Here is a 26170-nt window from a genome sequence, read left to right on the forward strand (position 1 = left end):
GTATGTGTTTGAGAACACCTCCATCACTGTGTGTGAGAACACCTCCGTCACTGTGTGTGTGAGAACACCTCCGTCACTGTATGTGAGAACACCTCCGTCACTATGTGGTTGTGAACACCTCCGTCACTATGTGGTTGTGAACACCCCCGTCACTATGTGGTTGTGAACACCCCCGTCACTATGTGGTTGTGAACACCTCCGTCACTATGTGGTTGTGAACACCCCCGTCACTGTATGTGTTTGAGAACACCTCCATCACTGTGTGTGAGAACACCTCCGTCACTGTGTGTGTGAGAACACCTCCGTCACTGTATGTGAGAACACCTCCGTCACTATGTGTGAGAACACCCCCGTCACTGTGTGTGTGAGAACACCTCCATCACTGTGTGTGTGAGAACACCTCCGTCACTGTGTGTGTGTGTGAGAACACCCCCGTCACAGTGTGTGTGTGAGACCACCTCCATCACTGTGTGGTTGTGAACCTCTCCGTCACTATGTGGTTGTGAACACCTCAGTCACTATGTGGTTGTGAACCTCTCCGTCACTATGTGGTTGTGAACACCTCCGTCACTATGTGGTTGTGAACACCTCCATCACTGTGTGGTTGTGAACACCTCCATCACTGTGTGGTTGTGAACACCTCCGTCACTATGTGGTTGTGAACACCTCCATCACTATGTGGTTGTGAACACCTCCGTCACTATGTGGTTGTGAACACCTCCGTCACTATGTGGATGTGAACACCTCCGTCACTGTGTGTGTGTGTGTGAGAACACCTCCGTCACTATGTGGTTGTGAACACCTCCATCACTATGTGGTTGTGAACACCTCCGTCACTATGTGGTTGTGAACACCTCCGTCACTGTGTGGTTGTGAACACCTCCGTCACTGTGTGTGTGTGAGACCACCTCCATCACTGTGTGTGAGACCACCTCCATCACTGTGTGTGAGACCACCTCCATCACTGTGTGTGAGACCACCTCCATCACTGTGTGTGAGACCACCTCCATCACTGTGTGTGAGACCACCTCCATCACTGTGTGTGAGGACCACCTCCATCACTGTGTGTGAGAACACGTCCGTCACTATGTGTGAGAACACCTCCGTCACTGTATGTGAGAACACCTCCGTCACTGTGTGTGAGAACACCTCCGTCACTGTGTGTGTGAACACCTCCGTCACTGTGTGTGAGAACACCTCCGTCACTGTGTGTGTGAACACCCCCGTCACTATGTGGTTGTGAACACCTCCGTCACTATGTGTGAGAACACCTCCGTCACTGTGTGTGTGAGAACACCTCCGTCACTGTGTGTGTGAGAACACCTCCGTCACTATGTGGTTGTGAACACCTCCGTCACTATGTGGTTGTGAACACCTCCGTCACTATGTGGTTGTGAACACCTCCGTCACTATGTGGTTGTGAACACCTCCGTCACTATGTGGTTGTGAACACCCCCGTCACTGTATGTGTGTGAGAACACCTCCATCACTGTGTGTGTGTGTGAGAACACCTCCGTCACTGTGTGGTTGTGAGAACACCTCCATCACTGTGTGTGAGAACACCTCCATCACTGTATGTGAGAACACCTCCGTCACTGTATGTGTGAACACCCCCGTCACTGTATGTGTGTGAGAACACCTCCATCACTGTATGTGAGAACACCTCCATCACTGTGTGTGTGAGAACACCTCCGTCACTGTGTGTGTGTGAGAACACCCCCGTCACAGTGTGTGTGTGAGACCACCTCCATCACTGTGTGGTTGTGAACACCTCCGTCACTGTGTGAGTGTGTGTGAGAACACCTCCGTCACTATGTGGTTGTGAACACCTCCATCACTATGTGGTTGTGAACACCTCCGTCACTATGTGGTTGAGAACACCTCCATCACTATGTGGTTGTGAACACCTCCATCACTATGTGGTTGTGAACACCTCCGTCACTATGTGGTTGTGAACACCTCCATCACTGTGTGGTTGTGAACACCGTCACTGTGTGTGTGTGAGACCACCTCCATCCCTGTGTGTGTGAGAACACCTCCATCACTGTGTGTGAGACCACCTCCATCACTGTGTGTGTGAGACCACCTCCATCACTGTGTGTGAGACCACATCCATCACTGTGTCTGAGACCACCTCCATCACTGTGTGTGAGACCACCTCCATCACTGTGTGTGAGGACCACCTCCATCACTGTGTGTGAGAACACGTCCGTCACTGTGTGAGAACACCTCCGTCACTGTATGTGAGAACACCTCCGTCACTGTGTGTGAGAACACCTCCGTCACTGTGTGTGTGAACACCTCCGTCACTGTGTGTGAGAACACCTCCGTCACTGTGTGTGTGAACACCCCCGTCACTATGTGGTTGTGAACACCCCCGTCACTATGTGGTTGTGAACACCTCCGTCACTATGTGTGAGAACACCTCCGTCATTGTGTGTGTGAGAACACCTCCGTCACTGTGTGTGTGAGAACACCTCCGTCACTATGTGGTTGTGAACACCTCCGTCACTATGTGGTTGTGAACACCTCCGTCACTATGTGGTTGTGAACACCTCCGTCGTCACTGTGTGGTTGTGAGAACACCTCCATCACTGTGTGTGAACACTGAACACCTCCGTCACTATGTGGTTGTATGTGTGTGAGAACACCTCCATAACTGTGTGTGTGTGTGAGAACACCTCCGTCACTGTGTGGTTGTGAGAACACCTCCATCACTGTGTGTGAGAACACCTCCATCACTGTATGTGAGAACACCTCCGTCACTGTATGTGAGAACACCTCCGTCACTATGTGGTTGTGAACACCTCCGTCACTATGTGGTTGTGAACACCCCCGTCACTGTATGTGTGTGAGAACACCTCCATCACTGTATGTGAGAACACCTCCATCACTGTGTGTGTGAGAACACCTCCGTCACTGTGTGTGTGTGAGAACACCCCCGTCACAGTGTGTGTGTGAGACCACCTCCATCACTGTGTGGTTGTGAACACCTCCGTCACTGTGTGTGTGTGAGAACACCTCCGTCACTATGTGGTTGTGAACACCTCCATCACTATGTGGTTGTGAACACCTCCGTCACTATGTGGTTTAGAACACCTCCATCACTATGTGGTTGTGAACACCTCCATCACTATGTGGTTGTGAACACCTCCGTCACTATGTGGTAGTGAACACCTCCATCACTATGTGGTTGTGAACACCTCCGTCACTGTGTGTGTGTGAGACCACCTCCATCCCTGTGTGTGTGAGAACACCTCCATCACTGTGTGTGTGTGAACACCGTCACTGTGTGTGTGTGAGACCACCTCCATCCCTATGTGTGTGAGAACACCTCCATCACTGTGTGTGAGACCACCTCCATCACTGTGTGTGAGACCACCTCCATCACTGTGTGTGTGAGACCACCTCCATCACTGTGTGTGAGACCACATCCATCACTGTGTCTGAGACCACCTCCATCACTGTGTGTGAGACCACCTCCATCACTGTGTGTGAGGACCACCTCCATCACTGTGTGTGAGAACACGTCCGTCACTATGTGTGAGAACACCTCCGTCACTGTATGTGAGAACACCTCCGTCACTGTGTGTGTGAACACCTCCGTCACTGTGTGTGAGAACACCTCCGTCACTGTGTGTGTGAACACCCCCGTCACTATGTGGTTGTGAACACCCCCGTCACTATGTGGTTGTGAACACCTCCGTCACTATGTGTGAGAACACCTCCGTCACTGTGTGTGTGAGAACACCTCCGTCACTGTGTGTGTGAGAACACCTCCGTCACTATGTGGTTGTGAACACCTCCGTCACTATGTGGTTGTGAACACCTCCGTCACTATGTGGTTGTGAACACCTCCGTCACTGTATGTGTGTGAGAACACCTCCATCACTGTGTGTGTGTGTGAGAACACCTCCGTCACTGTGTGGTTGTGAGAACACCTCCATCACTGTGTGTGAGAACACCTCCATCACTGTATGTGAGAACACCTCCGTCACTATGTGGTTGTGAACACCTCCGTCACTATGTGGTTGTGAACACCTCCGTCACTATGTGGTTGTGAACACCTCCATCACTGTGTGGTTGTGAACATCTCCGTCACTGTGTGGTTGTGAACACCTCCATCACTATGTGGTTGTGAACACCTCCATCACTATGTGGTTGTGAACACCTCCGTCACTGTGTGTGTGTGTGTGAGAACACCTCCGTCACTATGTGGTTGTGAACACCTCCATCACTATGTGGTTGTGAACACCTCCGTCACTATGTGGTTGTGAACACCTCCGTCACTGTGTGGTTGTGAACACCTCCGTCACTGTGTGTGTGTGAGACCACCTCCATCCCTGTGTGTGTGAGAACACCTCCATCACTGTGTGTGTGAGAACACCTCCATCACTGTGTGTGAGACCACCTCCATCACTGTGTGTGAGACCACATCCATCACTGTGTCTGAGACCACCTCCATCACTGTGTGTGAGACCACCTCCATCACTGTGTGTGAGGACCACCTCCATCACTGTGTGTGAGAACACGTCCGTCACTATGTGTGAGAACACCTCCGTCACTGTATGTGAGAACACCTCCGTCACTGTGTGTGTGAACACCTCCGTCACTGTGTGTGAGAACACCTCCGTCACTGTGTGTGTGAACACCCCCGTCACTATGTGGTTGTGAACACCCCCGTCACTATGTGGTTGTGAACACCTCCGTCACTATGTGTGAGAACACCTCCGTCACTGTGTGTGTGAGAACACCTCCGTCACTGTGTGTGTGAGAACACCTCCGTCACTATGTGGTTGTGAACACCTCCGTCACTATGTGGTTGTGAACACCTCCGTCACTATGTGGTTGTGAACACCTCCGTCACTGTATGTGTGTGAGAACACCTCCATCACTGTGTGTGTGTGTGAGAACACCTCCGTCACTGTGTGGTTGTGAGAACACCTCCATCACTGTGTGTGAGAACACCTCCATCACTGTATGTGAGAACACCTCCGTCACTATGTGGTTGTGAACACCTCCGTCACTATGTGGTTGTGAACACCCCCGTCACTGTATGTGTGTGAGAACACCTCCATCACTGTATGTGAGAACACCTCCATCACTGTGTGTGTGAGAACACCTCCGTCACTGTGTGTGTGTGAGAACACCCCCGTCACAGTGTGTGTGTGAGACCACCTTCATCACTGTGTGGTTGTGAACCTCTCCGTCACTATGTGGTTGTGAACACCTCCGTCACTATGTGGTTGTGAACACCTCCGTCACTATGTGGTTGTGAACACCTCCATCACTGTGTGGTTGTGAACATCTCCGTCACTGTGTGGTTGTGAACACCTCCATCACTATGTGGTTGTGAACACCTCCATCACTATGTGGTTGTGAACACCTCCGTCACTAGGTGGTTGTGAACACCTCCGTCACTGTGTGTGTGTGTGTGAGAACACCTCCGTCACTATGTGGTTGTGAACACCTCCATCACTATGTGGTTGTGAACACCTCCGTCACTATGTGGTTGTGAACACCTCCGTCACTGTGTGGTTGTGAACACCTCCGTCACTGTGTGTGTGTGAGACCACCTCCATCCCTGTGTGTGTGAGAACACCTCCATCACTGTGTGTGTGAGAACACCTCCATCACTGTGTGTGAGACCACCATCACTGTGTGTGAGACCACATCCATCACTGTGTGTGAGACCACCTCCATCACTGTGTGTGAGACCACCTCCATCACTGTGTGTGAGGACCACCTCCATCACTGTGTGTGAGAACACGTCCGTCACTATGTGTGAGAACACCTCCGTCACTGTATGTGAGAACACCTCCGTCACTGTGTGTGAGAACACCTCCGTCACTGTGTGTGTGAACACCTCCGTCACTGTGTGTGAGAACACCTCCGTCACTGTGTGTGTGAACACCCCCGTCACTATGTGGTTGTGAACACCCCCGTCACTATGTGGTTGTGAACACCTCCGTCACTATGTGTGAGAACACCTCCGTCACTGTGTGTGTGAGAACACCTCCGTCACTGTGTGTGTGAGAACACCTCCGTCACTATGTGGTTGTGAACACCTCCGTCACTATGTGGTTGTGAACACCTCCGTCACTATGTGGTTGTGAACACCCCCGTCACTGTATGTGTGTGAGAACACCTCCATCACTGTGTGTGTGTGTGAGAACACCTCCGTCACTGTGTGGTTGTGAGAACACCTCCATCACTGTGTGTGAGAACACCTCCATCACTGTATGTGAGAACACCTCCGTCACTATGTGGTTGTGAACACCTCCGTCACTATGTGGTTGTGAACACCCCCGTCACTGTATGTGTGTGAGAACACCTCCATCACTGTATGTGAGAACACCTCCATCACTGTGTGTGTGAGAACACCTCCGTCACTGTGTGTGTGTGAGAACACCCCCGTCACAGTGTGTGTGTGAGACCACCTTCATCACTGTGTGGTTGTGAACCTCTCCGTCACTATGTGGTTGTGAACACCTCCGTCACTATGTGGTTGTGAACACCTCCGTCACTATGTGGTTGTGAACACCTCCATCACTGTGTGGTTGTGAACATCTCCGTCACTGTGTGGTTGTGAACACCTCCATCACTATGTGGTTGTGAACACCTCCATCACTATGTGGTTGTGAACACCTCCGTCACTAGGTGGTTGTGAACACCTCCGTCACTGTGTGTGTGTGTGTGAGAACACCTCCGTCACTATGTGGTTGTGAACACCTCCATCACTATGTGGTTGTGAACACCTCCGTCACTATGTGGTTGTGAACACCTCCGTCACTGTGTGGTTGTGAACACCTCCGTCACTGTGTGTGTGTGTGTGAGTACACCTCCGTCACTATGTGGTTGTGAACACCTCCGTCACTGTGTGTGTGTGAGACCACCTCCATCCCTGTGTGTGTGAGAACACCTCCATCACTGTGTGTGTGAGAACACCTCCATCACTGTGTGTGAGACCACCTCCATCACTGTGTGTGAGACCACCTCCATCACTGTGTGTGTGAGACCACCTCCATCACTGTGTGTGAGACCACCTCCATCACTGTGTGTGAGACCACCTCCATCACTGTGTGTGAGGACCACCTCCATCACTGTGTGTGAGAACACCTCCATCACTGTGTGGTTGTGAGAACACCTCCGTCACTGTGTGTGAGACCACCTCCGTCACTGTGTGTGTGTGTGAGAACACCTCCGTCACTGTGTGTGAGAACACCTCCATCACTGTGTGTGTGTGTGAGAACACCTCCGTCACTGTGTGTGTGTGTGAGAACACCTCCGTCACTGTGTGGTTGTGAGAACACCTCCGTCACTGTGTGTGTGAGAACACCTCTTTCACTGTGTGTGAGAACACCTCCGTCACTATGTGGTTGTGAACACCTCCGTCACTGTGTGTGTGTGAGAACACCTCCGTCACTGTGTGTGTGTGAGAACACCTCCGTCACTATGTGGTTGTGAACACCTCCATCACTATGTGAACAACGACTTTAAGACATCATCGAAAAAACTTTATATTGTTACCTGGTCAGATTATAACCAGATAAAGACGTATTTTTCTGGTTACTAAAAAAACGATAACAAAACTTGTTACAACTCGTATACAGCCGGACCATGACATCATAAAAGAGGATAACAAAACTTGTTACAACTAGTATACAGCCGGACCATGACATCATAAAAGACGATAACAAAACTTGTTACAACTCGTATACAGCCGGACCATGACATCATAAAAGACGATAACAAAACTTGTTACAACTCGTATACAGCCGGACCATGACATCATAAAAGAGGATAACAAAACTTGTTACAACTCGTATACAGCCGGACCATGACATCATAAAAGACGATAACAAAACTTGTTACAACTAGTATACAGCCGGACCATGACATCATAAGACGATAACAAAACTTGTTACAACTCGTATACAGCCGGACCATGACATCATAAAAAACGATAACAAAACTTCTTACAACTCGTATACAGCCGGACCATGACATCATAAAAGACGATAACAAAACTTGTTACAACTCGTATACAGCCGGACCATGACATCATAAAAAACGATAACAAAACTTGTTACAACTCGTATACAGCCGGACCATGACATCATAAAAGACGATAACAAAACTTGTTACAACTCGTATACAGCCGGACCATGATATCATAAAAGACGATAACAAAACTTGTTACAACTCGTATACAGCCGGACCATAATAAAAGCCGGACCATCATAAAAGACGGCATAATGATGTCTTTGCCACCAGTTTGTTCGTTGGGTAGGGGACCAAATACCTTGACATCAGCAATGTCTCCAGTTACCAATCATCTTGTTAAAATAGCTAAGCCTATTTAGTAGCTGTAAGGATACTTAGGATGCGTGCTAGAGGACACACAGTGTAAGAGGGAAGGAACAGTATATCCTTTTACCTCGTCATGGTCAATGTCTGCATCACCCGAGATTACGATTCTCTTCTCGATCCTGGTTTCCGAGATGCCGCCTTTCACAGTCTGGAAAAAATGTAATTGAATTTGAGGTACATTTCAGACATGGAACAACTAAGCCAAAATGAACCCACAGCTGTAGTATTGGAAGCACCAAGCTTGAAACCAACTGAGCCAATGGAACAACCTAATTAATAGTGAAATGATATGCACCACTAACAAACCAGTGGAATCCATAACCCTGCCCTATTTACTCATACAGTATGCTACCCATGCCACTGGGTCGTTCCACGAAAACTAGTCCCTTTTGGGTAGATGAACTTGGTGAATTTTAATTTTAACATTCTGTCATAAAGATAACATGTTCAATTTAATAATTAAAAAAACAAAAAAAACAAACGGACTACAGTAAGTGCCAAATATAGTAACAGGGTTGACAATTTCATTTGAAATCAGACGTAAATCCCCTTGTGATAGGGGGAATGGAAGCTTGTTGAATGCAAGCTTCACAAAAAAAAGGAAATTGTAAAAAATTAAATAAAATGCCTGTCTATCTATTGGTAACAGGGTTGAAGTGTAATTCTCAAACTGCTTTGTTTTCCAACACAAAACACCAGAAAATGGCCAAAAGGAGTAGAACCAGCTCACCTGCTTTTACATAAAGACTAGAATCAGCTCACCTGTTTATACATAAAGACTAGAACCAGCTCACCTGCTTTTACATAAAGACTAGAACCAGCTCACCTGCATTTACATAAAGACTAGAACCAGCTCACCTGTTTATACATAAAGACTAGAACCAGCTCACCTGCTTTTACATAAAGACTAGAACCAGCTCACCTGTTTATACATAAAGACTAGAACCAGCTCACCTGCTTTTACATAAAGACTAGAACCAGCTCACCTGCTTTTACATAAAGACTAGAACCAGCTCACCTGCTTTTACATAAAGACTAGAACCAGCTCACCTGCTTTTACATAAAGACTAGAACCAGCTCACCTGCTTTTACATAAAGACTAGAACCAGCTCACCTGTTTATACATAAAGACTAGAACCAGCTCACCTGCTTTTACATAAAGACTAGAACCAGCTCACCTGCTTTTACATAAAGACTAGAACCAGCTCACCTGCTTTTACATAAAGACTAGAACCAGCTCACCTGCATTTACATAAAGACTAGAACCAGCTCACCTGCTTTTACATAAAGACTAGAACCAGCTCACCTGTTTATACACTAAGATGTTCAAGGTTTATTTTTTACATTTTTTTAAGGAATAGTATCATCTTATTAAAATGAGAATTCAGTTCATGTAACAGGGTTGACTTTAAAATGAGGGACAGATGTAAATAAATCACTAATCACAAAAAATAAATAATAATCATTAGAAATTACTTTGTCAAAGAAATAAAATAACTTGGGCTTTACAAGGACGGTGAAAACTTGGGGGAGTTTAAGTGGGTTAAAATCTTCCTAAACAGTCACAGAGGGACATGTCAAAATGCTGGATTTTGGCACTAAGTCTTCATTAATATAAAAAATCTGATTTATTTATTTGTCCATGCGGTCTATATTAAAGGGCACTTCATTTAATATATCAGGCCTTTAAAATGCAATATTGGTGACACGTATACTCCCTCTCCGGCCTCTTGGTCATCAGGCTGCTGACTATCCCACACACCTGTCACCATCGTCTTGCGCACCAGCGCCTCATGACACTCACCTGGACTCCATCACCTCCTTGATTATCCTCCCTAAATCTGTCACTCCCCTTGGTTCATTCCTCAGGTGTTATTGATTCTGTTTTCATGTTGGTGCGTTGTTTGTGTTAAGTGTTTAATTTATTAAAACACTCACACCCTGCTTCCCGATTCTCAGTGAACTCGTTAAAGGATAACACCTCATCTAAGGGAAGCATCAGGGAGTGTTTTTTAAAAATGTATTATTACAGGCTCTCATGCCTCAACCAGATTGCCAGGCTACCTTGCCTCAGCTGGCTCGTTGGGCTCTCATGCCTCAACCAGATTGCCAGGCTACCTTGCCTCAGCCGGCTCGTCAAGCTCGCATGCCTCAACCAGATCGCCAGGCTCTCATGCCTCAGCCGGCTCGTTGGGCTTTCATACCTTAGCCGGATCGCCAGGCTCCCCTGCCTCAGCTGGCTCGTTGGGCTTTCATGCCTCAGCCGGATCGGCAGGCTCCCCTGCCTCAGCTGGCTCGTTGGGCTTTCATGCCTCAGCCGGATCGCCAGGCTCCCCTGCCTCAGCTGTCTCGTTGGGCTTTCAGACCTTAGCCGGATCGCACGGCTCCCCTGCCTCAGCTGGCTCATTGGGCTTTCATGCCTCAGCCGGATCGCCAAGCTCTCCTGCCTCAAATGGCTCATTGGGCTTTCATGCCTCAGCCGGATCGCCAAGCTCTCCTGCCTCAAATGGCTCATTGGATTTTCATGCCTCAGCCGGATCGCCAGGCTCCCCTGCTCCCACCGGATCGCCAGGTTCCCCTGCCTCAATCGATCTGTCAGGTTCCCGTGCCCCAGCTGACTCGACAGGCTCCGGTGCCTCAGCTGGCATGACAGGTTCTCGAGGAATCAGCAGGGGTGACCGGTCTGCTCCTGATCCCCGGGTTCGTCCCCTTTGACGGCGTCCTGCGGCCATAGAGCCTAGTGTCGGGGAGGGGGTACTGTCACGTATACTCCCTCTCCAGCCTGCTGATTATCCCGCACACCTGTTACCATCGTCTCGCGTGCCTCATGACACTCACCTGGACTCCATCACCTCCTTGATTATCTTCCCTATATCTGTCACTCCCCTTGGTTCTTTCCTCAGGTGTTATTGATTCTGTTTCATGTCGGTGCGTTTGTTTGTGTTACATGTTTATTGTTTTGTTTATTTATTAAAACACTCACTCCCTGAACTTGTTTCCCGACTCTCAGCGCACTCGTTACAATTGGTGCACAATTTAAACTTAAAATATCAAAGGGGACACAAAAGGGACTCATGGAAAGCTGAGGTGAATGACAGTGGCACCCCTCTGAGTTGAGGTCAGGTAGTAAATACCTTGGTGATATGTGTGGTTGTGGTGGTGCTGGTGGTGTCTGAGGTGATGGTCTGGGCGCTCATCAACACCCCCGCCTCGGGATCAGCGTCAGCCTGGAACAACACAGACACAATTCATCATCTCAATTGGATGGAAGAACAGGGTCGTATTCCTTAGGCACCAAATGTTGTAAAACGGACTGAAACACAGAGGAACCACTTGGAGGTTTTTTGTTGCAATTAGAGTTTTACTACATTTTCCATTGTGTGCCCTAATGAGCACTACCCAGGTCAAAAATATACACATTGGAGTATATGAGAATATCCAGAATGGAGCATGAGACATAAGTCGGACGAGAGGTCCTTTACCTCTAGTGACTGGTATGTGACAGTTTTCATTTCCGTGTGTATTACAGGGACCTGCTGGGTCACATCGACCACGTCTGCCCTGTTGAAGGTCAGGACCTCTGGAGCCTCCAGCACAGACAACTGAGATAGAGGGATAGAGAGAGAGAGAGATAGAGAAGGACAGAGTGAGAGCAAGTGGGATAGATACAGAGAGTGAAAGAGGGAGGGATAGAGAGAGAAATAAAGAGAGGGATGAGAGAGAGGGGAGAGAGAGAGAGAGAGATAGAGAGGGATTGAGAGAAATAAAGACATGGATGGAGAAAGAGGGATAGAGAGAGGGAGAGCGAGAGAGAGAGAAAAGGATAGAGAGGGAGAGGGATAAATGAAAAGGGTGCAGAAAATGAGATTTCACCCTTATATTTATTTATGCACACACACAGGCAATCACGTTTGCATGCTCGCACACAATTACATTGTCACCGTCTGTCTACAGGACACACAAGCAATTAATGAATGGATTGAAAGGCCATAGAAATAGGAAAGGGAAAGTACTGAAGGACTGGCTGTTCATGAGGACCATCCTCTCTATGATAGAATATCTATAAAATTATCAAAATGAATCAAATCAAAATGATAACATAAAATCCCAAAAGCAAATAGCAGAGATGTTGTTATAAAATAAATAGTTGTTTTTTTATTTATTTATGATGAAAGAGGCTATGACACTTAGTGCATCATCCTGGACCATTCACTAAGAGTTCGTCACAGTTCACCACAGAGTAAGTCTTATGTGAGATTGTGGAAGCATATTCATTCATTTAGAAGGAGGCCAAATGGGTCTACCTGGTAGGATTGTATTTATAAACTGAAACGATTCACATAATTCAAAACGTCTGTGGACCGATAAGACAATAACCCTGCAACAGACCGCTATCTATTCAATCTGTGCTTCTCATAGATGTGTGTCCATAAAACATTCTAATTCATTGCTGCTCATGATTGCCACAAAGGTAAACTACACTGAGTAAAACATTAAAAACAGCTGCTCTTTCCATGACATAGACTGACCAGGTGAATCCAGGTGAAAGCGATGATCCCTTATTGATGTCACTTATTAAATCCACTTTGATCAGTGTAGATGAAGGGGAGGAGACGGGTTAAAGCCTTCTAGCAACTGAATATTAGGAAGGTGTTCTTAATGTTTTAAGATACTCAGTGTATCTGAACATTGAGGAAATAAAGCAACAACAAGTCAGGAAGAAATAAACCGTTTCCACTATGATACTGTGTGTATATGTGCAGCTCGAAAATATTATAGTGTTTATAGTGGCGCTGTGTGAAAAAAACACAGGCCTGCATACACACAATCACACATGTAAGAAGTCCCTCTATGCAAAGTCCCTCTATGTAATCTTCAACCGTTTTCAATACCTCCCTGGCTGATAGATACAGTAGCATACAGTATGTACAGCCTGCCTGGCCATGGTAATGCTTTCCAATAGAAAACCCAGTGGGCAGAAACAGGGACAGGAAACAGGGAAAAGGACAGTCTCCCACCTGCACATCACTGAACACACAGCAGCACAGGCTGGCTGACTGCTACTATTGGCAAAGAGGAGGGTCAGGACTGGGGGAGTTGGGTAGCTAATTCTGTGGTAATACGGCCAAGATTGGGATAAATTGCATGTTTCCTGCTTATTGGCACTACTAGCTAATGGGAGGCCAAGATTGGGATCATTTGGGGAGAATCTTTCCAGTGATATTACAGGGGAATGGGAAGGCAAGACTGCAACAGATTGAGCACTTTCTAAATAGCATGGGCAACAAGGAATATGAGACGGGGGTAGCTTTTCCAGTGCTATTGTAGGCAAGTAGGAAGGACAGTTAAGGATAATTTAGGGGGTACTTATGGAGAGGTACTACAGGTCAATGGGGCAACTAGGGAACATTTTGGGGCTCTTTGGGGTGTTACCTCCGAGTGAGCCCTTGCAGCAGCTACCTCCCCACTGAGACTCTGCCAGGACGCTCCAATAGGAGAGGTGTGCACGGGGGAGGGGGGCACGAAGCACCCTCTCCAGTCTTGGCTGTTCTCCTTCTCCGCTTCCTCCTCTGAGACTGACCCTGCTGACTCCTCTGACTGACTGTCCAGCCCAAGGCCTAGGCTTCCACCCAAGCCTGGGGCTGGAGTTTTCTCCTCGGCCTCCGCCTGCTTCACCGCCGCCCCTATAGCCTTGTCCACGGCGGCCTTGGCTGCGGCAGTCAGGGCCGGCCCCGCCGAGGCTACGCTAGTGGCGTCACTAGTGTCGCTTGGCGTGTCTGAGTCGTCAGAGTGGTCATCATGCATGCTCAGCCCTTTAAACCCCAGCACGGACTGAGGCCTATCGTCCTCTATCCCTTCCAGTGAGTCTGTCTCTACCTGCTCAGTCTGATGCTCTGCCTGGTTCTCCATGTTGTCAGGCTGGTGGTCAGACTGTTCTGGCTGTGCCAACTTCAACTCAGGCTGGTCCTGGTCCTTTTCTTGTTGGGAAGATACCACCTCTGTCTGCAGCACGATCCGCTCCACCTTCTCTGTTGTCTAACAAAGGAAACAAACAAGACATAACCAACAGTCTTCTTGAACCTTCAATATGGATTGAATCTACAGTAGTATGGAAGCAGATTAAAAAATAGCATGAATCTGTAGGGTGTCCAATCAAAAACACATATTTTGACCAATGAGTAAACTAATGTTAATGGTGCAGATAGTCCTCTATGAAAAACCAATGGTCCAAACCTCATGTCTCTATCATAATCCGTTCAAAAGTCATTGGAGTTTTTACCGTTGTTGAGATGGCTATGATTAGGGAGGCCAGAGGGAAGAAAGGGGTCAAAAATCAGGAAAACTGCATTGTGTCAGCTAGGCTGGATGCCGTGCAAGAATTAAGGCTATTGGCTACCTGACAGGCTCACTTTCTCCCTGAACTGGTCATCTTTCTTCTCGAATCCGCAGGACATAAAACATTTTAGAGGTAAGATAGATATTGATTTTGAGACATGTCATGTAGTATTTTCATATTTTAGTGTGCACTTTATTTTAATTTGAAATTCCTGTTATTATTAGAAGATTTCTCACAAAAACAAGCATATCTCTATAAATTTCAACGGAGCACTGTGTTAACCAAGCTTTTCATTTTCAAAGCCTTTTACATTTAACTCAGCTCGTGTCATGCTAATTTATCTTTTTTTGCGACCCTCTGAAACAACTTTGAAGACAACCACAAGATATAAAATCCGCAACAGTTGTTATTAGAAACCTGCACCCAATGTCAACAGTTGTTATAAGAAACCTGCACCTCCATGTCAACAGTTGTTATAAGAAACCTGCACCTCTATGTCAACAGTTGTTATAAGAAACCTGCACCTCTATGTCAACAGTTGTTATAAGAAACCTGCACCTCCATGTCAACAGTTGTTATAAGAAACCTGCACCTCTATGTCAACAGTTGTTATAAGAAACCTGCACCTCCATGTCAACAGTTGTTATAAGAAACCTGCACCTCTATGTCAACAGTTGTTATAAGAAACCTGCACCTCTATGTCAACAGTTGTTATAAGAAACCTGCACCTCTATGTCAACAGTTGTTATAAGAAACCTGCACCTCCATGTCAACAGTTGTTATAAGAAACCTGCACCTCTATGTCAACTGTTGTTATAAGAAACCTGCACCTCCATGTCAACAGTTGTTATAAGAAACCTGCACCTCTATGTCAACAGTTATAAGAAACCTGCACCTCTATGTCAACTGTTGTTATAAGAAACCTGCACCTCCATGTCAACAGTTGTTATAAGAAACCTGCACCTCTATGTCAACAGTTATAAGAAACCTGCACCTCTATGTCAACTGTTGTTATAAGAAACCTGCATCTCTATGTCAACTGTTGTTATAAGAAACCTGCACCTCCATGTCAACAGTTGTTATAAGAAACCTGCACCTCTATGTCAACAGTTATAAGAAACCTGCACCTCTATGTCAACTGTTGTTATAAGAAACCTGCACCTCCATGTCAACAGTTGTTATAAGAAACCTGCACCTCTATGTCAACAGTTATAAGAAACCTGCACCTCTATGTCAACTGTTGTTATAAGAAACCTGCACCTCCATGTCAACAGTTGTTATAAGAAACCTGCACCTCTATGTCAACTGTTGTTATAAGAAACCTGCACCTCTATGTCAACAGTTGTTATAAGAAACCTGCACCTCTATGTCAACAGTTGTTAAAAGAAACCTGCACCTCTATGTCAACAGTTGTTATAAGAAACCTGCACCTCTATGTCAACAGTTGTTATAAGAAACCTGCACCTCTATGTCAACACTTATAAGAAACCTGCAACTCTATGTCAACAGATCTTGGTGCTTATTATTGGATGTTAGAGGAAAAGTCCACACTGAACGATTTAGAACGTGAATAATTATATTTGTCTTTTGGTAAAAAAAACAATTTAGATCATAAGGAAGTGAAATTTCATCACCAAAGCAAGTTTTCAGCCACTCTGGGTGGATGACCTAGAATCTGCTTCCATACAGTAGTGATGGACATGTGGAGGTAATGTTCAATTAAGGTCATTTATACAGAACTAAGATTTATTGTACTTTACTTTTTTATAACAGTGATTACTAAAGTACAATAAATCTTAGTTCTGTATAAATGACCTTAATTGAACATTACCTCCACATGTCCATATCGTAGGATACAGCAATGGTTACTTCATATGTTAGTACCGATGTGATCTTTCTGAATGCATGTTTAAATCATTTAACATGCTGTGCACTGGATGATTGCTTTGTTCCCCACTTTCGGATATCAAAATGACCTAAAGGTGGAGAAGAGTTGCAAAATCAAATATGCCGGGTGGGTAACACTCTCACATTCCTCCTCAACAACGCCCCAGGACCATGTGGTGCCTCTGTCTAGACAAACCATTCCTCCTCAATAAGGCCCCAGGACAATGTGGTGCCTCTGTCTAGACAAACCATTCCTCCTCAATAAGGCCCCAGGACCATGTGGTGCCTCTGTCTAGACAAACCATTCCTCCTCAATAAGGCCCCAGGACCATGTGGTGCCTCTGTCTAGACAAACCATTCCTCCTCAATAAGGCCCCAGGACCATGTGGTGCCTCTGTCTAGACAAACCATTCCTCCTCAATAAGGCCCCAGGACCATGTGGTGCCTCTGTCTAGACAAACCATTCCTCCTCAATAAGGCCCCAGGACCATGTGGTGCCTCTGTCTAGACAAACCATTCCTCCTCAATAAGGCCCCAGGACAATGTGGTGCCTCTGTCTAGAAAAAACATTCCTCCTTAATAAGGCCCCAGGACCATGTGGTGCCTCTGCCTAGACAAAATATTCCTCCTCAATAAGGCCCCAGGACTATGTGGTGCCTCTGTCTAGACAAAACATTCCTCCTCAACAAGGCCCCAGGACCATGTGGTGCCTCTGTCTAGACAAACCATTCCTCCTCAATAAGGCCCCAGGACCATGTGGTGCCTCTGTCTAGACAAACCATTCCTCCTCAATAAGGCCCCAGGACAATGTGGTGCCTCTGTCTAGAAAAAACATTCCTCCTCAATAAGGCCCCAGGACCATGTGGTGCCTCTGCCTAGACAAAATATTCCTCCTCAATAAGGCCCCAGGACTATGTGGTGCCTCTGTCTAGACAAAACATTCCTCCTCAACAAGGCCCAAGGACCATGTGGTGCCTCTGTCTAGACAAAACATTCCTCCTCAATAAGGCCCCAGGACCATGTGGTGCCTCTGTCTAGACAAAACATTCCTCCTCAATAAGGTCCCAGGACCATGTGGTGCTTCTGTCTAGACAAAACGTTCCTCCTCAATAAGGCCCCAGGACCATGTGGTCCTAGACAAACCATTCCTCCTCAATAAGGCCCAAGGACCATGTGGTGCCGCTGTCTAGACAAAACATTCCCCCTCAATAAGGCCCCAGGACCATGTGGTGCCTCTGTCTAGACAAAACATTCCTCCTCAATAAGGCCCCAGGATCATGTGGTGCTTCTGTCTAGACAAAACATTCCTCCTCAATAAGGCCCCAGGACCATGTGGTGCCTCTGTCTAGACAAACCATTCCTCCTCAATAAGGCCCCAGGACAATGTGGTGCCTCTGTCTAGACAAACCATTCCTCCTCAATAAGGCCCCAGGACCATGTGGTGCCTCTGTCTAGACAAAACATTCCTCCTCAATAAGGCCCCAGGACCATGTGGTCCTAGACAAACCATTTCTCCTCAATAAGGCCCAAGGACCATGTGGTGCCTCTGTCTAGACAAAACATTCCTCCTCAATAAGGCCCCAGGACCATGTGGTGCTTCTGTCTAGACAAAATATTCCTCCTCATAAACCTGTCCACTGTTTTAATGGCCGGCAGGAAGGACGGACGGACAGGGGACAGAAAAGCCTGACAGACAACACAGTGGCTACAGTGGCAACATTTCCTCAACAACAAACACATCAGTGACAAACAGTACAGATACTGAACAGGTCTTTTGCAAAAGAGATGTGATCTCAATGATAACCTGTATAAAAGGTTTTTAAAAAATCCTTTCAACAACTCAGATATGCATGCACTACAACTGCTGTCATCACGTTTGTTGAGTTGTATATTATCTATATAGTATAAGAGGCCACCTTAAACACGGTCTGACTAAAGGCAGGCGAAGCAGTCCAGACCCGCGTGCTGGTCTGATCTCTGGCCGACTGTAAGAGAGCGGTGAGCTCCGGGGACATCTCCTCAAAGGTCGGCTTTGGCTGAGCAGACAGAGAGATGGGGAGAGTCAACACAACAGGAGTAGAAGAGAGACACACACACACACAGTTAGATACTGTACGTACATAGGAGGAGAGACAAAGAGACAGGTCTTTCACACAATGCCCAGACACAAGCTCGTTGGATGGGATTATTCATAAGAGCATTGAGGTGATGATTGATAGCTAAGAAAGGTACACTTAGAGGATTGGGTTTGAGAAAATTGGGTTTGTCAAATGTTATTCTAAAGTATTCAAAAATAATTATGTCAATCACAACCTAGATTGATTTCCTTCTATAAGACAATGCAAGAATTACAAAGGTTTCATCAAATTGGTTTCCAACTATTTGAATCCAGTTTGTGTGCTATACTATGCAACTCGGAGCAATGCATTTCTTTTACAGAGCACATGGGTAGAAACACCATCCTGTGACATGTCAATCACTGAACCCGAGTTGTTTTTGTCTTGAGAATGTCAGTCATAAAGGCAATAGGTGAGACAGACAAGAGGGTATTGTGTGTCGGAGGGTCTCCTCTTATGAATAGGGCCAATATCATCATGTCAGATCAAGCTGCAGAGAGGTCAGAGAGCGCAAACCCAGGGAAGTCAAAGTAAAAGTGGCAGGGCTGAAGCAATCAGTGGCATATGAACCATTGTATACCGTACCATAAGCCATAGTGGAAAGCATTAATTTGGTGTGGCTAGCAGCATGGGGACCAGCTTAAAACAAAACACGATTTTCATTTACAAATCGAAATGAAAGAGGTAAACAAATGCCAGTACCCATGGAGCAGCAAGTTTGGTTAAGGCATGCAGATAACAAATGACACCAAATACAGTGGCAAAGGTATCAACTAAACAGAGCAGACTATAGAAAGAAAAAACAGACTCCCATGCAATTCTCATGAACATTCAGTCGAGTGCAAAACAGCGCCGGGTCCAGCCTTGTTGCAGTGGATAAGACGACCAAACAGGCTGGGGCGGAAGTGGCTTGAGGATAAAGTGGGGGTTTTGGGGGGGGGGGGAGGAAGTAACTTGAGGATAAAGTGGGAGGTTAGGGAGAGGGGGGGAAGAGGAAGTAGCTTGAGGATAAAGTGGGGGTTTAGGGAGGGGGAAGGAAGTAACTTGAGGATAAAGTAGGGGTTTTGGGAGAGGGGGGGAAGAGGAAGTAACTTGAGGATAAAGTGGGGGATTAGGGAGAGGGGGGGAAGAGGAAGTAGCTTGAGGATAAAGTGGGGGTTTAGGGGGGGGGAAGTAACTTGAGGATAAAGTGGGGGTTTTGGGAGGGGGGGGAGGAAGTAACTTGAGGATAAAGTGGGGGTTTAGGGAGGGGGGAAGAGGAAGTAACTTGAGGATAAAGTGGGTGTTTAGGGAGGGGGGAGGAAGTAACTTGAGGATAAAGTGGGGGTTTAGGGAGGGGGGGAGGAAGTAACTTGAGGATAAAGTAGGGGTTTAGGGAGGGGGGAAGAGGAAGTAACTTGAGGATAAAGTGGGGGATTATGGAGAGGGGGGGAAGAGGAAGTAGCTTGAGGATAAAGTGGGGGATTAGGGAGAGGGGGGGAAGAGGAAGTAGCTTGAGGATAAAGTGGGGGTTTAGGGAGGGGGGGAGGAAGTAACTTGAGGATAAAGTGGGGGTTTTGGGAGGGGGGGGAGGAAGTAACTTGAGGATAAAGTGGGAGGTTAGGGAGAGGGGGGGGAGAGGAAGTAGCTTGAGGATAAAATGGGGGGTTAGGGAGAGGGGGGGAAGAGGAAGTAATTTGAGGATAAAGTGGAGGGTTAGGGAGAAGGGGGAAGGGGTTTCAGGTATTTGGGGGGAGGTTCATATCATCCTACCACTTTGGAGGGCGATGGGGTTCTGGAAAGATAGGACACAGGGCTGGGGCTCAGACGCAGATCGACCATTTGAGGCTTGGGCATCTTCATTGGGGACTTGGCCATTGGGGACTTGGCCATTGGGGACCGTGGAGAGAGGGGTGTGTGAGGCGCAACAGGGGTGGTGCTCCTGTCTCCCAGAAGAAAAGTCTCCCGTAGCTGCTTCCTGCTGTCCGCTCTCGCGGCATCACTGATGTCCTGGCTGGAGCGGATGGACACACGCATGGCGCCCAGGCTACTGTCGCTGGGCTCGGATGGAGAGGGGGTCCTGGCCTCCTGGATGGTGATCATGGAGGGTCCCATTCCCTCAGATGGAGAGGGGGTCCTGGCCTCCTGGATGGTGATCATGGAGGGTCCCATTCCCTCAGATGGAGAGGGGGTCCTGGCCTCCTGGATGGTGATCATTGGGGGTCCGATTCCCTCTATGGGCGGGAGACTCAAGTGGACCGACACTGGCATCTCGTACTCAGTCGACACCGGGATGATCTTCACAGTGGTGGTGGATTGGTCCGCTGCCCTCTTCAGCTCCCTGGCGAACACCGCAGGAACGGCTACCGCCGCCTCCCCGCCATCTTTGGCCTGCGTCGTCATGGTGACGATCTTGCCTGACATGGTGTCGTAGGATTTGCCCAGGGTGTAGGTCTTCTCCTCCATCTCCTCGGCCTTGGACGCTAGTTCACTGCTGAAGCTCTCGTATGGTTTGCCAAACTCCTTGATGACAACGACACCACTGGCGCCGCCGAGCGCTCCTTCAGCCACAGTGTTATCGACGGCCATAACTTTATAGTTGACAATGTTTCTCTTTTCGGCTACCTTAGGAGGGACTTTGCTTACTATTACCCACCCGTCAGAGTCCTACATACAAGATACATACAAAGACTGGGGTTAGCCAGTTCAATGGGGGAGTAGGACTTCCAATGGCAGTCCCAAGAAGAGCAATAAGGAAGCCATTTTAGACTTGAAGGAACATAGATCATAAACAGCATGAACATAGACAGCAACATTTACAATATATATGCAAAAGTATGTGGACGCCCTTTCAAATGAGTGGATTCGACTATTTCAGCCACACCCGTTGCTGACAGGTGTATAACATCGAGCACACAGCCATACAATCTACATAGACAAACATTGGCAGTAGAATGGCCTTACTGAAGATCTCAGTGACTTTCAACGTGGCACCATCATAGGATGCCACCTTTCCAACAAGTCAGTTCGTCAAATTTCTGCACTGCTAGAACTGCCCCGGTCAACTGTAAGTGCTGTTATTGTGAAGTGGAAACGTCTAGGAGCAACAACGGCTCAGCCACGAAGTGGTGATGAATCACGCTTCACCATCTGGCAGTCCAACGGATGAATATGGGTTTGGCGGATGCCAGGAGAACGCTACCTGCCCCAATGCATCGTGTCAACTGTCGAGTTTGGTCGAGGAGGAATAATGGTCTGTGGCTGTTTTTCATGGTTCGGAACCCTTAGATACAGAGAATGGACATCTTAACACTACATCATACAATGACATTTTAGACAATTCTGTGCTTCCAAACCTGTGGCAACAGTTTGGGGAAGGCCCTTTCCTGTTTCAGCATGACAATGCCCCCCATGCACAAAGGGAGTTCCATACAGAAATGGTTTGTCGAAATCGATGTGGAAGCACTTGACTGGCATTCACAGAGCCCTGACCTCAACCCCATCGAACACCTTTGGGATTAATTGGAACGCCGACTGTGAGCCAGGCCTAATCGCCCAACATCAGTGCCCAACCTCACTAATGCAAGTCCCTGCAGCAATGTTGAACATCTAGTGGAAAGCCTTCCGAGAAGAGTAGAGGCTGTTATAGCTGCAAAGAGGGCACCAACTCCATATTAATGCCCATAATTTGGGAATGAGATGTTCGACAAGCAGGTGTCCACATACTTTTGGTCATGTATTGTATCACAGTTGTTAGTTAATAGTGTATCGTTAAAAACGGTCTCTCCGTATAGCTCATTCAAGGATTTTTCTTTATTTGTACTATTTTCTACATTGTAGAATAATAATGAAGACATCCAAACTATGAAATAACACGTATGGATCATGTAGTAACCAAAAAAAGTTTCTTCAAAATAGCCACCCTTTGCCTTGATGACAGCTTTGCCCACTCTTGGCATGCTCTCAACCATTCTCTCAACCAGCTTCATGAGGTAGTCACCTGGAATGCTTTTACAACAGTCTTGAAGGAGTTTCCACATATGCTGAGCACTTGTTGGCTGCTTTTTCTTTACTCTGCGGTCCAACTCATCCCAAACCATCTCAATTGCGTTGAGGTCAGGTGATTGTGGAGGCCAGGTAATCTGATGCAGCACTCTATCACTCTCCTTCTTGGTCAAATAGCCCTTACACAGCCTGGAGATGTGTTGGGTCATGGTCCTGTTGAAAAACAAATGATAGCCCCACGAAGCGCAAACCAGATAGGATGGCGTATCGCTGCAGAATGCTGTGGCAGCCATGCTGGTTAAGTGTGCCTTGAATTCTAAATAAATCACTGACAGTGTAACCAGCAAAGAACCCCCACACCATCACACCTCCTCCTCCGTGCTTCACAGTGAGAACTACTCATGAGGAGATCATCTGTTCACCTACTCTGCTTCTCACAAAGACACAGCGGTTGGAACGAAAAATCAAAAATTTTGACTCATTAGACAAAGGACAAATTTTCACTGGTCTAGTGTCCATTGCTTGTGTTTCTTGGCCCAAACAAGTCTCTTCTTCTTATTGGTGTGCTTTAGTTGTGGTTTCTTTGCAGCAATTCGAACCATGAAGGCCTGATTCACACAGTCTCCTCTGAACAATTGATGTTGCGATGTGTCTGTTACTTGAACTCTGCGAAGCATCTGTGAAGCATTTATTTGGGCCGCAATTTCTGAGGCTGGTAACTCTAATGAACTTATCCACTGTAGCAGAGGTAACTCTGGGTCTTCCTATCCTGTGACAGTCCTCATGAGAGCAAGTTTCATCATAGTGTTTGATGTTTTTTGTGACTGCACTTGAAGAAACTTTCAAAGTTCTTGCCATGTCTTAAAGTAATGATGGATTGTCATTTCTCTTTACTTATTTGAGCTGTTCTTGCCATAATATGGACTTGGTCTTTTACCAAATAGGGCCGTCTTCTGTATTCCACCCCTACCTTGTCACAACACAACTGATTGGCTCAAATACATTAAGGAAAGAAATTCCACAAATGAACTTTTAACAAGGCACACATGTTAAGGTAGGGTAGCCTAGTGGCAGGGTAGCCTAGTGGTTAGAGTGGTGGACTAGCAACCGGAAGGTTGCAAGTTAAAAACTCCCGAGCTGGCAAGTCTGTCGTTCTGCCCCTGAACAGGCAGTTAACCCACTGTTCCTAGGCCGTCATTGAAAATAAGAATTTGTTCTTAACTGACTTGCCTAGCTAAATAAAGGTAAAATAAAAAATATATATAGATATTTTTTTGAAAATGCATTCTAGGTGACTACGTCATGAAACTGGTTGAGAGAATGCCAAGAGTGTGCAAAGGTTGACTGGTACTGCACAGGGTCAAATGAGTCACATTGTCATCCACTGCTGACAATGAATAACATACCCAGCAAACCGGGAACATTCCGAAAATACTAGCTAAGATTCCCATTAACTTATATATAGGGTTTTAACCAACATTAGGATGATAACATCCCAAAAACATTCACATTTTTGAAAACAAAATCTATTTATATTCTTATTTGAATTTTTTAATGAAATATCCTTGGAATTTTCTCCTAAAATTCACTAAAATGTTGTACACAACATCTGTAACAACCATCACAGAACATTCCCCAAACGTTCCCATTAGGTTTCCAGGTAATGTAATAACACAACGAACCAGTAATGTTTCCAGTAAATGTCCCCACAATGTTCCCACCAGACTGTTCCCAGAAACATTCTAGGAACCTTTAAAGAACAGACTAAATGTTTTCTAGGAACGTTCTTGGAACGTCAGGCGAACGTTTTATACAAACATTCCATAATCATCAAGATAACATTTGCCGTGGCCTAATGAATGTTCTGGGAACTGTCACAGAACTAATTAAATGTTGGTTTGCTGGATAGGAACCTAGTCCTACACACCCAAATGGATCATAGGTTAAATGTGTAAGACTCGTCAATAATCAATTGGCGTAGCTGGCTCTAATCTAGCCAAGCAGCAGAGATGAAGGTTTTCTAATCACACAGAGATACATGAACCAGGAGATACTTGTATGTAGTGACAGCTTGGCTACCTACCACAGTAGTCTTAGTATCCACAAGGCTGTGCGTGATGTCCTCCTCAACGCTACCGCCTGCAGCCATGGCTCTCTCTCTCTCATCCTCTCCCTCATCCTCTTGGCTCTACATGAATGGAAAATAAAAAGAAAAAAAGGGAAACAAACGAACAGCATGAATGAACTAGAATTGAAAGTAGCTTTGAGGTGTGCGTGTGTGGTCTGCATCCTATTACTGGCACCATTACTCATTACAGAGTGTGTCATATTTACTCATTGTGTTTGATAAGAGTGTGTGTGATATTTACTCATTGTGTTTGATAAGAGTGTGTGTGATATTTACTCATTGTGTTTGATAAGAGTGTGTGTGATATTTACTCATTGTGTTTGATAAGAGTGTGTGTGATCTGAGATTTCACCAGCGTGTGACTACAGGACTATAGTATCTCTCCAAACGTAGTCACACTGTGGGGTTGATATCGGACATGTGGGTCCAGTAGATCACAAATAAAGAATGAAACAAGGTAGCAAGACTTGGCTGAGTGATAAAACTGTCTCCTTTCCACACTTAATTTAACCCCATGTCATCCACCACATTGCTCTTGGAGATCTCCTTGGAGCGGAACTGCTGCGGTGCTGAGACTTAATTTAACCACATCCCAACAGTCATGAAAATAAATACTGGCCGAAATATGCCGTCGTTGCTGCTACATTAATGATTAAAATATCTCCTTTCCCTGGTTACGCCATCATACACACACACACACACACACACACACACACACACACACACACACACACACACACACACACACACACACACACACACACACACACACACACACACACACACACACACACACAAACTCCATGCAAAAGGGAGCAGGGTTTCTTCTCCCTAATCCTCCCTCTCTTTTGAAGTCCCTGCATGCTTCTCCATATATATATATTAGTGCACTAAAATGCTTAGCCGAGAAGGATGTTTCCAATGGTTTCCTTCTGTCTCTCCCTCCCACCTCCGTTTGGCAAGGTTACAGCACAAGGATTTATGACTCGTTCACTGGCCACACTGCTACAAATCAATCGAGCCCTATTCTGATGTCCCACGGTTAATTGTCCCCTGCTCCTTTCAACACTTGCTCCTTTTATCTACTTTTGGCTTCAATGGTTGGATAAGGTAGATTACACTTTCTTTTTTTTTGCTTCGTCAAGGAGCCGCATCTGAATCACTTCCTTTTACCGTGGCCTAACTTCCATTGATTGATGCTTGGTAACTATTTGAAAACAGCACTGGAGAAGAAAGGTAGGTGTCAAATGTTATAATGAGGCAGCGATTCTTTCACAACAGCTGTTCTTCTATCTCCAGTAGCTGGGTGTTAAGCACCGTCCTCCACCTGCATGGATTATTGAG

At 46.5% G+C, this 26170-nt stretch overlaps 1 protein-coding gene across 16 annotated transcripts in view; it reads right to left on the reverse strand.

The window, feature by feature from the left end:
- LOC139420190 (band 4.1-like protein 3) overlaps positions 1–26170 on the reverse strand; it is a 129030-nt gene that overhangs the window by 13287 nt on the left and 89573 nt on the right. For 12 of the 16 annotated variants that reach the window (XM_071169995.1, XM_071170004.1, XM_071169999.1 and 9 more), the window contains 7 exons: positions 24782–24886; positions 20467–21360; positions 18514–18633; positions 13807–14409; positions 11856–11975; positions 11508–11600; positions 8441–8521 (listed from right to left, as the gene is read on the reverse strand). In XM_071169995.1, coding sequence (XP_071026096.1) covers positions 8441–8521; positions 11508–11600; positions 11856–11975; positions 13807–14409; positions 18514–18633; positions 20467–21360; positions 24782–24886 — 2016 coding nt within the window. The remainder of the gene's footprint in view (positions 1–8440; positions 8522–11507; positions 11601–11855; positions 11976–13806; positions 14410–18513; positions 18634–20466; positions 21361–24781; positions 24887–26170) is intronic. The other 4 variants (XM_071170003.1, XM_071170002.1, XM_071170005.1 and 1 more) reach the window with 3 other exon arrangements.

This window comes from Oncorhynchus clarkii, chromosome 11, assembly GCF_045791955.1.
Source record: "Oncorhynchus clarkii lewisi isolate Uvic-CL-2024 chromosome 11, UVic_Ocla_1.0, whole genome shotgun sequence".
NCBI classification, from domain to species: domain Eukaryota; kingdom Metazoa; phylum Chordata; class Actinopteri; order Salmoniformes; family Salmonidae; genus Oncorhynchus; species Oncorhynchus clarkii.